General features: G+C 52.3%; 1 protein-coding gene across 1 annotated transcript in view; it reads left to right on the top strand.

Moving 5' to 3' along the window:
* The window catches only part of PTPN2 (protein tyrosine phosphatase non-receptor type 2), a 1,450,306-nt gene that overhangs the window by 1,274,331 nt on the left and 160,295 nt on the right, over nucleotides 1–15,680 (top strand). Inside the window, exon 8 of the mRNA XM_069620828.1 lies at nucleotides 11,792–11,979. Coding sequence (XP_069476929.1) covers nucleotides 11,792–11,979 — 188 coding nt within the window. The remainder of the gene's footprint in view (nucleotides 1–11,791; nucleotides 11,980–15,680) is intronic.

Raw genomic sequence — 15,680 nt, forward strand, 5'->3', positions numbered from 1 at the left:
GTTTCTCTCCCCTTCCCCCACATAGTTTACAGTATGCCATTCACACTTGTCAAAATGCAAGGTACAGAGTTACCTTCTGAAGCACATGCCTCTGTGAAGCAACTAAAATTCAGGATCACATGTAGGAGCTAAGGAATTCCAGAAGGGGCTTTTTAAGTTGTCTTGTTTTTCAAAAACTTCTTTTCATTTAATCTTTGCCTGAACAGGTGATGGGAGATCAAGGATTTAGCTTATTTAAGTTATCAACTTGTTTGTTTTGGATCAACTCGCTTTATATTACCTTGTACAAGCAAAATGAACTCTGTATTCTCCATACTCTAACGTCCCATACCCTTTTCTCCATCCTGTACGGCTGTCTCTCGCAAGGTACGGGAACAGAACCTTTTTTGCACCAGAAATACATTTCCCCTTTTAATTTACTGGCGTGCGGGGCCACCGCAGGCTCCCTGAACCCTGCCCACTGGTGCCACACTTAAGTCCCCTTTTCCGTGTCAACGGGAACGGACCGCTCCACCAGCGCTCCTGGATGAGGACTAGTCTTGAAATTCCACGTGCTTTCCCCTGTATCTTATCTTTTCTTTTTCTATTACAGATTTGGGAATACCGTCCACTAGTACCTTAGCTCTGTCCTCGGCCCAACAGGCTTTAGCTTGTGCCAGTTGTGCGGCGGTTCTTTCCCTACAGCAGATCGTCACGCACTCTGTCTCTGATGCCTTGGTGATGACCACGGTTCTGACGGATGCTCCGCGTGCGACTCCCTCACGCCCGGATCACTTGAGCACCGGCTCGAGTGTTGGAGGAAACTGTTCAACAGGACTCCTCCTCAGAACATCAAGGACTACGTCCGGAGGAAGACACAGAAGGTAGGTGCGTTATCCTCCAAAGCACCCCGCAGGGGCAACTCCTTCCCGGGGAAGCCCTGTGGCGGGAGGGGTCAGTCTGGCCCTCACACCGGCTCAGGAAGCACCGAGGCTCACGCACCCACCAGCCTCATGGCAGAGGGGTCCAAGGGCCCTACCGGTCCTGCAGCCAAAGGGCCTGTGAGCTCTACTACCACCGGAACCCGTCCCAAGTGGCATCGCCCTGATACTGGTCCTTACCCGAGGGGCGCCTTCACGCAGGGCTAGCACTCCCTGCCGGGAAGCTGATTACACACAGCCTACCGGGTGTACACCTGAGGTGTAGGGCGTGGCAGAGCCGGTGCAGTTTGGCATGCAGGCTGAGCCTGCGAACATGGAAGCCTTGCAGGCAGGCACGGAAGCCTACCCCCCAATCTCTCTGACAGACCTCATGAAAGCGATTGGGGGCTCGAGAACATCACTGGAACTCAAAATGGGAGGCCTAGGTGTCCCTTATACGCCAAGACCTCCGCAATCTATTGGCCAGGGTCGGTGAGGCGGAACAGAGAATTTCGGACACAGAAGACCCGGTGCACCGTTTAGAGCAACAACTTAACGCGATCACTCAGAAAGTAGCCCAACTGGAAAACCGTGCGGAGGGCAGTGAGGGGAGGGTGCGGCGCAATAACCTCAGGATCCTTGGAATACCGGAGAGGGAGGAAGGCCCCAGCGCTGAACTCTTTCTTGAGGACTGGCTAGCTCATATCTTCGCCCCCAGAAAACTGTCCAAATTCTTCTCTATAGAAAGGGCGCATAGAGTCCCCACCGGTCCACCAACTCTGTGCGCCCCGCCCAGAACAATAATCGCACGCCTGCTGAATTACCGGGACCGAGATGCGATCCTAAAAATGGCACGGGCCTCCGGCCCGATAACATAAAACAGCTACAGGATCGGGTTCTACCCCGACTACACCAAGGACGTCCAGAAGGCCCGCCAATCTTTTGACTCGGTCAAGAAGAAACTTCACTCGCTCTCTATCAAATATGCTTTATTCTTCCCGGCATCGCTTAAAGTCCACTATGAGGGCACCACTCATCTGTTCTACACACCCAAAGATGCATGGGACTGGCTGGAAACCCAAGTTCTCACGGGTTCCAGAGCGAGGCGCATGCCACCAGGAACGCCCACACACAGGCCCCGGTCCGACCGACCCTCGCCCCCTCAATCTCCGAAACAACGCAGAAAACAACGTGACGGGGACCCCCACCGGAAAGGGGTAAGGACCACGCAACAGGGGGACTAATCTGCAACGTAATAACATGGGAGCGCTCAACTAGCGGCCGCCGCCCCTGATGCGGCGCGGGCACTATCACAGTCAGGGTTATCCCGAGGAAGTTCACCAAGTTATAAGTTTGTTCACCAAGTTATAAGTTCAATGTTTGGGCGACAGGTGATCCCAGTTGAGGGGGGGGAAGTACGGGGTGGGGGGAGTTTTGGGGACTCAAGGAAATGGAATCACGAGACAAGAAGGCTGGAAACCGACAAGTACAGGCAATGTAAACGAACACTGTTTTTTGCCCGGACCGTGGACGCAACAGTCTGCCAGTCATCAGGCACTTCAATGAGAGGCAACCCCTGGATGTCTCCTCTGAGAAGAGATCGACATAGGCCCCCAAGAAAGGCGCAACTGCCACTAATCCTCCCAGACACCCCAACAAGAGGACTCACGCAGACAGGATGAACGCCAACAAGGTGACAATACTGTCCTGGAACCTCAACGGCCTCGGCTCGAGCATAAAGCGGAGACTGGTGCTCCAGTAGCTAAACTGACACTCGCCGGACATTGCCCTCTTAAATGAAACGCACTTGATAGGCACAAACACCAACTTTTTCAAAAGATCCAACTACTCGAATGTTTACCATGCCGGATTCACGAAAGGTGCTAGGGGCATGATGATACTCGTTCATAAGAGAGTCCCTCTCCAGGTGAGGAAGATCAGAGCGGACCCCCGGGGCCGCTATGGTACTGTTGCTAGTGGACATCTGGGGCGAGAAGTGGGGCCTGGCAGCGATCTATGCCCCCCCTCTCCCCTCCCCCACGCTGACGAAAGAACTACTCTCTGAACTACAGAGCTTGCTCCTGGAAGAAGAGGCTGATACGTGGGTGCTTGGAGGGGACTTTAATGAAGTCATGAACATCGCAGTCGATAGAACCCATAGGAGACCTGGAACACGCCCCACCTCCACACTGCTCGCTGCATTCGCCGAGGCCTTGGGATTGGCGGACACATGGCGCTCACTCCATGGAGACGAGGCAGGGTTCTCCTTCTGTTCGGGTGTCCACAAATCGTTCTCCAGGATTGATTACGCCTTCATCCCCCGCAATATGACCCATAGGCTTCTCAACGCTGAATTCCTCGCAAGAGGAATTTCGGACCACTCCCCGCTCCTTCTAACTGTTAAAAACTCCTGCCACCGTCCGGATCGGAACTGGCGCCTCAACGCATGCCATCTCCGTCTTCCGGAAATTGCAGAGGAGCTGGAAAGAAAGACAGCGGAATATTTCAAACTCAATGAAGGCTCAGTGGACTGTCCGATTTCGATCTGGGAGGTGTACAAAACAGTCCTTCGAGGGGAGGCTAACTCCGGGGTTTCCGCCTACCAACAACGCCAAGTCCAGAAGGTCAGAGAAGCAGAAGCACGCGTCTTGGAGTGTGAACGACAAATCCTAATACACAACACCCAAGAAGCAAAGGAGGCGATGCTCACGGCGCAAGACGCCCTCAGCAACTTATCTCTAGACAATGCACGAACTGCTCACCAATTAGTCCGGAGCCAAATATACGAACGGGGCGACATGGCTAACAAGACGTTGGCCTGGTTGGAGTGACGCGAACTAAGCAGAGGACACGTAAGGGCAATCAGATCTCCAGATGGAACACTGTTGACAGAAGACTGATATTGTCGAGGCATTCGCAACCTACTACAAAAACCTCTATACCCCACCCACTGGGAACCCACCAATTAAACCCTCATGCTAGCTCGACCAAATCGAGCTCCCGATACTCCCACAGCACCAATCCGATCTCCTGAATGCTGATATCACCGACACCGAGGTGCAAGAGGCGCTAGCACAACTCCAACCCGGGAAAACCCCAGGCCCCAATGGGTTCCCGACAGAGACATGGAAATGCCTCGGTGGCATGTTATCTACCCACATGCATCGCATGTTCCTACGCAGCAGAGAACGGGGAGCTCTCCCCCCCAGACCTCAGGAAGGCACGCATAGTTGTCATACACAAGCCTGGGAAACCCCCAGAGGAATGCGCCTCCTATCGTCCGATATCCCTGATTAATGGCGAAGCAAAGGTCCTCGCCAGAACACTAGCTAACCGACTACTGCAGGTGATTGAGACCCTCGTCCACCCAGACCAATGTGGTTTCATGCCTAATAAATCAACTTGAATGAACTTACGTAGAGTCCAATTGGCGCTGTCCAGGGCAAAGGAAATTCCAGCCCCACTGGCCCTCCTGGTGGTGGACTTTGAAAAGGCATTTGACTCTGTGGGGTGGGATGCCCTGTGGGAGATCATGGCTAGGATGAATCTGGGGCAGACATTTATATCATGGGTAAAACTCCTATATGCATCCCCGGAGGCCACGGTGAGGGTGAACGGCAGGTCCTCCAAAACATTTCCCTTGGGTCGGGGCACGAGACAGGGATGGCCACTTTCCCCACTCCTCTTCCTCCTGGCCATCGAACCACTAGCGATTAAGCTTAGAGCTAATACCACCTGGACCGATTTTGTTTGGCCGGGTGGGGGTGAAGACCGCCTTTCGCTCTATGCGGATGACCTCCTCCTATACCTCAGTAATCCGAGCATATCGTGCCTGGCTGTCTCCCTCATTCTCAGGGAATATCAGTACTTTGCGGGCCTAAAGGTTAATGATGCCAAGACCATATTCTTCCCGATTCAGGGTGATGAGTTGGTGATCCCGGAGACCTGCCCATACCATGTCTCTATCAGGGATTTTAAATACCTGGGTATACGGCTTGACCCGACGCTCGATGGGTTCCTCCGACTTAACCTACAACCGGTAATTGAGCTATTCAACAGAGACACCCCCCATTGGCAATCACTTCCCCTATCGCTAATGGGCCGAGCCGCGCTATTCAAAATGATGACCCTCCCCAGACTGTTGTACGTTCTCCAGAATGCCCCACTCCCATCCCCCGTGAAACCTTCCCACTCATCGACAAGAACCTGCGCACACTGCTATGGGGTGGGAAACAATCCAGGATCGCCCTTGATCCGCTCCAGAGATGGGTGTGGGAGGGGGGCATCGGGTTACCCTGCATACGCACCTATTACCTGGCCACACAGATAGGAGTAGTGAATGACTGGATGCACGGGGACACCACACTACCACACACCCGTATAGAACTGGAGACCATGGCCCCGCTAACACCGCTGCAAATCCTCTACGCCACCCACGATCAACTCCCGGCGCTGCCCAAAATGACTCACCACATCCCTCGTGCCTGGCGGGACGCACACAAACTAATTGGCTGGAAAGGACAGCCAACACTGACACAACCCATATGGTACAATGCGCTCCTCCCGGAACTAGTGAAAATGGGCTCCTTTGGCCACTGGCAAGCAAAAGGAATACACACACTAGCACAGGTGATACAAGGGGGTCGCCTCCTGAGTTTTGAGACCATGCAAGACCAATTCGACCTGGCACCCATGGACCGGTTTCGGCATGCGCAAATGTCCCACGCCATCCACACCCAATTCCCCGACACGACGATCATACCCCCCTGCTCTCCCATTGAGACCAATATTCTCCCGCAGCGCATCTCTTCTAAGGTCACCTCCACTCTCTATCAGGCCCTTAACTCGTTTGGGGCTGCACAGCTCGATGGGCTCAAGGCAAAGTGGGAAAGGGATGTGGGTCCCCTGGAACCTGAAGATTGGGTGGAGGCATTAATGTCCCCCAGGGAAATTGGTATAGAATCTAAGCTTAGACTAATACAGCTGAGGATCCTTCATCGCTCATACCACTCACGCACCGAAATGGCCAGATGGGGTGGAATAGAAGACGGGACATGTGTTTGATGCAAAAAAGAACCCGCCACCTTCTACCATGTTATGGGACTGCCAGGTGATACAGGCCTTCTGGGTGGACTGTGTTAACACAATCTCAGCCGCTCTGGCGACACCAATCCCTACGGATCCCAAGATGGTACTCCTGGGCATCGGGGGTGAAGTAGACTTGTCTAAATACGAGAAAATGTTTTTGACAATTGCGCTGGGGGCAGGCAAAAGACTTATTGCGGCCAATTGGGGATCAGCTGACCCACTGTGCCTGAACCGTTGGAGTAATGAGCTGGACAGGTGTGCAGCCTCAGAGCGCCGGATCTATAACGCACGGGGCTGTCCCCGTAAATTTGAAAAAATATGGGGTAAATGGCTCGACGCTAGCTGAGACCTGCGGGTGGGGGTGCATCAGCAGCACGGTTAGCATTGTTTGCCTGCATTGGCCTATTGATGTCCTACGGTCCTCGTCCCCGTGGGCCCATGCAAGCTGTTATTATTGCCAAATTGCGAAGTCTTGCTCCTAGGACAGACTGGGTACCACTGACCCCCATCACCTGGTCCACGTCTTATGTGAACATGTTGGGTCCAGGTAAAGTGACCCCATGTACAGGCAGGGGCTGGGGAGGCAGCTTGCATATTCGCCCCCACCCCACGTACAAGATCGCGCACTGCCAGCCTCTGAGGACTGGTTTTTAGACAAATTTATGTCCCTCATTCGGTCCTTAATAATGGGCTCAATTCTCAGGGGCTTTATTAAGGACATGTTGCCCCTGGCTTCACCGGCACAACCCACGACAACATAGCCCATGCCTCCTCTGGCTCCACCTCCGCAGCAGCCCAGTACTGAGGCTCCAGCCACTCCGGTGCAGGTCCAGACCCCCACCAGGGAGGAACCCCGAAAGGTGACTGAGGACCAACAGGACACAGATGAGGAGGAGCAGAATACTCCCTCCTCAGCAAAAGCTTTCCATGACAGGATTTTTGGCCCGTCAGAATACCTGGGTATCCCTCAGCCACAGAAGGAGCTCCCCGAAGCAAGAGTTCTGGTGGAGGTCCTGAGAATCAGGGGCGAGGTCAGGCATCCCCCTACAAAAGGATGCGGTGGCTTTGGCCAAAAAGTGCTGGCTCAGGCCCCACTCCACACAACCCATCAACAAAAAGCTGGACGCTGCTTTCAGGCAAACGGAGGGGGGACTGCATGCTGTTCTCTACACAGCCGCGGCCTCTGTCATCAGTAATCCCTGCAGCATCCATGTATGCCAAGCCCTAGGCTTCATCATCTAGTACCGACATGGCAGCCCTCCTGAACAAGGAAGAAAAGACCCTCAAATCATACAGCAAGAAGTCTAGTCAAATGCCGGGCTGCACCTCAAGCAGGCTAACGGAGACGCTATCCTCGCTGCGACTAAACATCTGTGGAGGGAGATCGCAGATTTTCTGCCTGACATCCCTAAAGACAAGCAAGCCTCTTTCAAAGAGGGCCTAGCTGAGGCCAAACTTGTGGCTCAGGACATCATGGTGACTTCTGTGGGCCACATCGACACGGCTATGAGGGCAATCTGTCTGGCAACAGACATTTGGCATACAGCCTGGCCGAAAGCTGCCAGGTTCAACCCAGATGTGCACGTTAGAATCTTGGCTCTTCCGTTTGAGGGGTATGATTTCTTCCTCTCCTCCACTGATGTGGAGCTCGATAAGAAGAAGAGCAGCTCTCGGACTGCGAAGTCTTTTGCCATTCTTACCAAACGTCTCCTAAACTCTTTTCACAGACACAGTTCGCTCAAGCAAAGGGGTGGTCATTTGGAGGCTTCTGCGGGTTCCAGGATCGCAAAGCCAGTTGGATAGGTCTCCCAGTCAGCACCAGAGAAAACACCACAAAGCATCTCAGAAGAGGTTCTTCCAGTCCCCCTCCTCTTCATCAGCCGCTGACCAGAAGAAACAATGATGTGTTTCAGGTCCACAGTACCCCAGTTGGGGGCAGGCTGGCTCTGCACAGTCCGGCTTGGTGGGCAAAGTTTGCGTTCGCGTGGGTCATCTGTGGTGTCCTGGGGCTTCCGGCTACCTCTTCCTTCTCCCCCTCAGTTGTCCCCTCCCCTCCCACAGATTGGCACACCATCACTGCTAGCAGAGATTTGCTCCCTTGTAGAGAGCGAAGCGGACGAGCAGGCCCCCTCTCCACCCCCACCCCCCAACCACCAGCAGGTTCAGGGTTTTTACTCCTGCATCTTCGCTAATCAGAACAAGAACCAGACGGGCCTGCGAGTGGTGTTGGATCTGGCCTCCCTGAATCTTTACCTACCCTTGCATAAGTTCAAGATGGTGACGCCAGCTCTCTTTGCCGAGACACTGTGTGGGGGAGACTGGATGTGTTCCCTGGACCTTAAGGATGCGTATCTCCACGTTCCCAATGTGCAGCCTCACCGTGCCTTCCTCAGGTTCCGGATACATGGCCCTACATTTTGATTACAAGGTTTTACCTTTTTGGCTAAACTCAGCTTCGCAAGTCTTCACAAGGCTTATGAATGCGATGGCGGCTTGCCTCAGGTTGGAGGGGCTGCACGTCTACCCCTAAATCGACGACTGGCTAGTCTGGGGTACTTCTCCAGAGCAGGTTTGGGACTCAGCAGACAGGCTCATCTCTACCCTATTCGACCTGGGATTCTCAATCAACTAACAAAAGTCTCAGCTCATTCCTACACAGACGCTAGTGTTTCTGGGCCAGCTATGGGACACACACGGGGGACAAGGTGACAGTGATTTAATCAGCAGTCTCCCATTTCCACAGCAGGTCAGTCACCACAGCCTGGTGGTTTCAACACCTTCTGGACGTACTGGCAGCATGTCTCCTGGCGGTCCTGTATACCAGGCTCTGTATGATGAGGCTCAAGTTGCATTTTGCGGATTCTTGGTATCAGGAATAGGGTCATCAGGGGGACCCAGTCTCCATCCCACAACACCTGGACCATGACCTCAGATGATGGTAACATGAGAACATTCTGGTGGGAAGACCCTTCCGTCCACCCCCTAAAGAGTACACCATTACCACAGATTACTCACTCCATGGGTGGGGAGGCACGCTGGTAGCGCACTCAGTGCACAGCCTCTGGACCTCGACCGACCGGCAGAATCACATCAACTGGCTGGAGCTTATGGCTATACAGTTGGCACTCTGGTCCTTTCAACCGACCATCAAAGGCAGGTTGGTGTGAATCCAGACAGACAACACGACCTGCATGCTCTATATCAACAGGGGGGGCACCAGATCCCTACAACTGTGCGCGTTTACCCTGGAAGTCTGGGAATGGGCTATCAGCCAGGAAGTGTGGCTCTCCACGGTCCACCTTCTGGGGGAGTCCAACCTGCAAGCAGACAGGCACAGTCGCCTGGCCGCTGACAATTAAGAGTGGCAACTAAACGAGGAAGTGTTCAGCAGACGGGGTCACCCATCAACAGAACTGTTTACGACAGTAGAAAATCGGACGTGTCCACAATGCGCGTCCTGGGGATGAAGGGGATGCAACTCTCTAGGGGACGCACTACAGATACCGTGGGACGGAATGTGGGCATATGCATTCTCACCCACGCAGTTCGTGCACAAGGTAATGAGCAAGATCAGGAACTCCAGGAACCTCGGAATTATCCTTGTGGCGCTTCACTGGCTGGTGAGGCTCTTGTTCTCGGACCTGAGACGGGTGTCTCTTCAGCCGTAAGTTCTACTTCCCTCTACTTGGACACCAGGAAGGTGAAGTGCTACACCCCGCTCCGTAGAGGCTAACCCTAGTGGCCTGGGTCCTGAGCAGCTAATGCTCCAGCACCTTCAGTTGTCCAGCGACAATCTGGAGATCATTCAAAATGCCAGGAGTCAGGCTACATGCAAGCAGTACAAAAGTAAATGGACAAGATTCTGCTTTTGGGTAAAGGAACACAGGGTGAACCCACTGACGGGCACCCTCGACCAAATCTTATAATTCTTGGCCTATCTCTCAGGTCTGGCATCCAGGGTGATACCTGCCGAACATACCTGGCTGCTATCGGTGCATATAGGAACTCAGACTTTTTTTGTTGTGTCTTCGGCCAATCCCGTAGTAAAGAAACACCTGACTGGGTTGACCAGGCTTTACCCCCCGGTCAAGCACCTGCATCCCATTTGGGACCTGATTGTAGATCTAAGCCCTTTAGCACACAAACCACTTGAACCCATGACCACGGCAGACATTACTTTGGTCACTCTAAAGACAGTCCTTGGGTTGGGTTTACATCAGCTCACAGAGTAAGCGAGATCCAGACGCTAGTCGCCTCAGAGCTATACACTAGATTTGACAAAGACAAGGTCGTGCTCCGCACGCACCCCAAGTTTCTCCTGAAGGTGGTATCATCCTTCCACATTGAGGAGATTGTGCTACCCACATTCTTCCCGGACCCCAAGGAAGATGCAGAGAAGACGCTCCACTGCCTGGATGTCAGGAGGTCGTTCAAATTCTATCTGGACAGAACGAAGGGCATCCACAAGACTGACGCTCTGTAACACTTTAAGGATTCAGGCCTGGGCAGCAGGCCTCCAAGGCATCCATAGTTCGATGGATGACAGCAGCAATCCGGGAGGCATATAAACTGCAGCATAAGGATCCGCCGCAGGGCATGCATGCGGATACGTTAAGAGCTAAGGTGACAGCAGTCGTGTTCCAGCGCCACATTCCCTGGCATGTGATCAGCAGGGCGGCAACGTGGGGCACCCTTTCGGCTTTTTGCAAGCGCTACTGCTTGGATACCAGTGCCAAGGCAGATGCGGCATTCGGCCAAGCAGTGCTGCTTAATCTATTTGCCTAGAGGGTCGGGCTCTCCTCCCTGGGGCATTGTCAGTTGTAATCGCCCATACAGGATGGAGGAAAGGGGACAGGACGTAGGAGTAATTCATTATTACTCACCGGAGTGACTAACGTACTCTTAGTCCATAGTCCCCTTTTCTCCTTGCGTCCTGCCATCCATCCTCGTATAATAAGAACAGTAGGGTTGTTAAATGGGAAATGTCTTTTTCTGGTGGAAAAAAGGTTCTGTTCTAGTTCCTCGGGAGGGACGCCCTTACAGGATGGAGGAAAGGGGACTATGGACTAGGAGTACGTTAGTAACTCTGGTGAGTAACACTTAATTTCCTCATGCGCAGCTCACTGGTGCCGGTGCCTCGCCCGGGGCTATACCTAAGCTAGCATTTTTTAGAAGCATTCCTTAGAGGTGAAAGCCACACAGTCTAGCATGTCTGTATTCTATGGGGAGGGAGCTCCGGGAGCCTCTATGATGTGGAACCCTCTCATTTTGGTACATTTTAATTTCCTTTACGAGACATCAGCTGCTCTTGATTGGCTTCAGTCCTCTTCTCTTCTGACCGGGACCTAGTTGTCCATTTCAGCTGTCAGATTCTGTTGGTTACACTCCTTCCATTCGTCCTGTAACCTGTCACTGAGTCTATATAACATTGAATCCTCCCCTGCAGGCAATCTGACCGGACACTCCAGTGGGCGTGAGAAATGTCACTTAAGTCCATTTAGTTTTTACAAGAAGGGAGGATCTCTTGTCAGTGGCACACAGGGAGCAGATACAGGGCTGCAAGTATGGCAATTCCCTGTATGCACATTAAACATCCCACTTGTTTCTGGTATTGTTCACAAGGGGGCAGTATTCCCATACTACTCAGGATATCTATAGTAATAACTGGGTCCGATAGTAGTAAGTGTCTTTTCGTATCGTGTCGTCAATGTTTTAAATGCGTTTGTTGCCTGTTTTTTTCTACTCCCACATGTGGTTTCACAAAAATCTTTTTTTTTTTTTTTTTTTTTTTTTTTTTTTGCAAGAATATGAAAGAGCATGCGGAAGAGGAGGTTGTGAGTCCTGATTATTCTACATCCAATGCTTTAAAACCAACTGGTGAAAGATACAATGGAAATAGTGTGTGTTCAGAAGGACCGGACCAGCCCAGAGAAAGGAATAATTTGGACATGTCAAGTAAAATTGAAGACTCAGTCGAAGGGGACAATGAACGGTAGGCTATACACTTAAAATATAGATGTAGAAACAAAACAAAGACCCGCACAATTACATTTTTTTGAGTGGCGAGCTCACTGAAATATTTGTACTTTATTTTTATTTTTTTCATAAATATGAGAAACTAATTATGCATGCAGGAATAGGATTGTTCATACAACTTACCTCACAGGTTGTTTCTGACTTTGTCATGAAAGTGGGAGTAGAGTAGAATTGGCCACTGCTGAAAAATTGAGAACTATACGAATGAGCCACCTCTCAGTTGAAGTTAAAATGTGCTTCCATTCTATTGGGGTGGGCTCTGAATGGCGAGACCTATAGATACTTTTGACGTTTCTCAGGTGGAAACCTGGCAATGCTAGGTAGTAACTAAGAAATACTGAAAATGTATGTTTATCAATTTCTAAATGTTTGTAACTAAAAGTATTGCTGAGACATTAATCTCCTCATAGATGCCCACGTGGCAAGGGCTTCAATTGGAGTATACCTGGGATTTGAAAAGTCCATAAGAGAAGTCCTTTAAGGAAGTCCTGGCAGTCAAGTATACCAGGCATTTGAACCTATAAGAGAACTCTTTGAAAGGATTCCTGGTAGAGGAGTACACCATACAATCCTTCAAGGTTATAAAAAAAGTTAGAGAGACTATTTTTTGGGAATTCATTATTTGAACAAGAGCTTTCTGGATCTGTGAAAACCTCAAGAAACTGTTTAAAAGAGACACTTTCGACACCATACCTAAAAATCCAGGGGAAGGCACCCATCCTCTTGTTTCAAGGATTTCTCCTTGGGAAACACTTTTTGGACTTATCTTTGTATTGATTATGAACACTTTTCTCTAGATGTCGGACATTTTCTTGCACCCTTAATTGTTTGTTTCTAATGTCATGGTCAGTTTAGAATGTTTCAGACACAAGGACGGTTTCTAAGTTACTAACTACTCGACACAGACGGATACTTAGTTTTAGTTTCTTTTCTTAGGTAGGGAACCTCCTACTAGTACGCCCTGTCCCCTTTCCTCCATCCTTGTGAACGTCCCCAAACATGGGGACGGTACCGGAACGTTTGGCAATGAAAAATGGAGCTTCCCCTTTAAATTTAGTATAGCATGCGGGGGCGTGGCGTCAGGCATGAGAATGCCCCGCAAGGCCCCGCCCTCTGGCGCCTCACCTCATTTTTTTTCCGGCACAGACGGTGTCGGTACTGGCAGCCAGTGCAGAGACATTTTTAGCTTTGTGCTTGCTTTGCTCCCTGTTTGTGTTTTTTCAATCTCATTTAACTTCCCTTCGGTGCCTCGCCTCCCCCAGTGCATGTCGGCCGCAGGAGGATTCACAAGATGTGCCTCATGCGACTGCTCTTTCCCGGCCTCGGAACCCCATGCACTCTCCCCCATGCACTCTGTCTTGAGTGTTTGGGGCCCGACCACCGCTAGGATGCATGTTCGGCTTGCAGCGCTCTGTCACAGGGCATCGAAGAATATGTTGTCCCGGTGGAGGGAGATCTTCCATACTTCTCCTCCCCACCTTAAGGACTTCGTCTGCAGGACCTCTCCTCAAGGCAAGGTAGGCCCTCTGTTCAGCACGGCTCCACAGCATGGCATCTTCTTCACCAGGGTTCCCACACATTGAGGTTCCTCTAATTCAATTTCTGCCCGGCCTTAGGCCTCTAAGACTACTGGCTCCCACGCCGAGGGGCCCTACTAGGTTGTCCTCGGAAGGGTGATCAAGTTCATCCTCCTCTTCTACCACAGGGGGTAAGGGATCGTCGAGTGGCACCTCCAAGAGTCCTCAGCACGATCCAACCCGCCTACGGGCACAGATGTTGAAGGCGTCCAGCCTACCGGAGCTAGCTGTGGGGTCATGAGTAAGGGTGTTAAGACTACCAGCCGTCCTGCGGAGGACTCGGCGCCTACCGGAGGGATTTCTTGAGATTGACACCTCTGCTTCGGGTGCAAGACCCAAGCTGTATCCTCCCGTGTCTGAGGTCTCTTTTGGCTCAGGGCCTGCATGCCCTCCTGCCCAGGGATACTTCGATCCATCACAGCCTTACGGCTGCACACACCAGGCGCCTCTTCACTTTGACCAGGAGCAGAGGCCCAGTGCCTCGGAGGGCCGGGCCCCTAGGGAGCCGGCAGCTTGCGAGGATCGCTTTCTCATGCATTCCCCTCAGATGGAGGGGCTCCTGAAGGACATTTTGAAGGTCATCCTGTAGGTGGTGCCGCCCGGCACCCTCCTCTGGGTGGTACTCCTGTTCCTCCAGCGCTGCCGGTTCCTCCCCCGGTCCAGGCCCTACTGGTTGTTCTGACCCCTCCACCTTCTCCTGTAACGCCAACGCCTCGCCCTCAACAGCCGTAGGACCAGTCTACGGCTCTAGACCATGGGGGACCACGCTGGCACCAGTGTCCCAGGGCCCGGAAGACCCCGAGTCTGTGGAAAAAAGGGGCAGGGGATGATGAAGATGAACCCTCTGCATCCGTTAAGGCCTTTCATGACCGCCTTCAGGGCCTGCACCCCAGGAGTGGGGCGTGCTAGCAGAGGTCTTGGGGAAGCGCACCATGATCCGGTCTGGCATCCCTCTCCAGAAGGATGTTCTGCATGTGGCACGAAAGGTCTGGGAGAAGCCCAGGGCTGACGCCCAGATGAACAAGCAGTTGGACAGCAGGTGTAGGCTGACGGACGGGAAGCCAATCCTCCTCGCCTTCCACCCGCAGCCGCATTCCTCAGTGGTAGCTGTGGCCTTCTTTTATTCTAAACCATTGTAGTCTTCATCTACGGGAGCCAGCTCCAGTTGCCTCTCCAAGGAGGGCAAATTCCTTGAGTATTTGGCAAAGTGCAGTTATTCCATCTCAGGACTGCATCTGCGGCAGGCCAAAGCAGACGCCCTCTTGGCGGTGGCTAACCAGAAGCTGTGGCGGGAGCCCTGGGAATTTCTGCCTGACCTCCCTTCGGATAAGCAAGCGTCCTTCAAGGCCGGGTTGGCAGATGCCTGGGCCATTGTGCAGGACATCATGGAGTCTTCGGTATGCCACATCGACACAGCCTGCATGTGGCTGTGCCTTGGGGTCGAGATAAGGACGGCATGGATGCACGCCACTAGGTTTACATCTGACTTGCAGGAACAGATCCTGGATCTGCCCTTTCAGGGCGTGGACCTTTTTCATTAGTCAACCAGTGACGAGCTGACAAAGAAGAAAACCTCCACTCAAACCACCAAGTCCTTGGCCATCATGAGAAAATCAGGTCAGAAATCCTTCCCTCAGTCGCAGGGCAGGACCGAATTCCAGCCCTACGCCTTCTCCGGCTTCAAGGTGTTCTGGGACCGTTGTACAAGGAGACCTGACAGGTCACCCAGCGACAACAGGAGGAAGAAGCAGAGGACCTTACGTGGTTTTTTCCTGCTCCCCCGTCCTCAGGTCCCGCTTCTAACGCCAAGAAGCAGTGACTTGAAAGTAAGGGATCACAGCTCGCCTGTGGGGGGCCATTTGGCTCTGTTCCAGGACACCTGTGAACATCTTTTCTGCAACCCTGTGGATCCTATTCGTAGTCTCAATGTACTTCATTCTTCCTCTTCCTTTGCCTCTACCATCCTCTCCTCCTCTTCGTCAGATCGCGTCCCCGGCTCTTTTTCGAGCTGTCCTTTTTTCGCTCTTGGAGATGCATGTGATAGAACCGGTTCCTCTTGTAGACAGGGGCTCCAGATTCT

The sequence above is a fragment of the Ambystoma mexicanum genome, chromosome 5q (genome assembly GCF_040938575.1).
Source record: "Ambystoma mexicanum isolate Mex_15411 chromosome 5q, UKY_AmexF1_1, whole genome shotgun sequence".
In the NCBI taxonomy this organism is placed as follows: Eukaryota; Metazoa; Chordata; class Amphibia; order Caudata; family Ambystomatidae; genus Ambystoma; species Ambystoma mexicanum.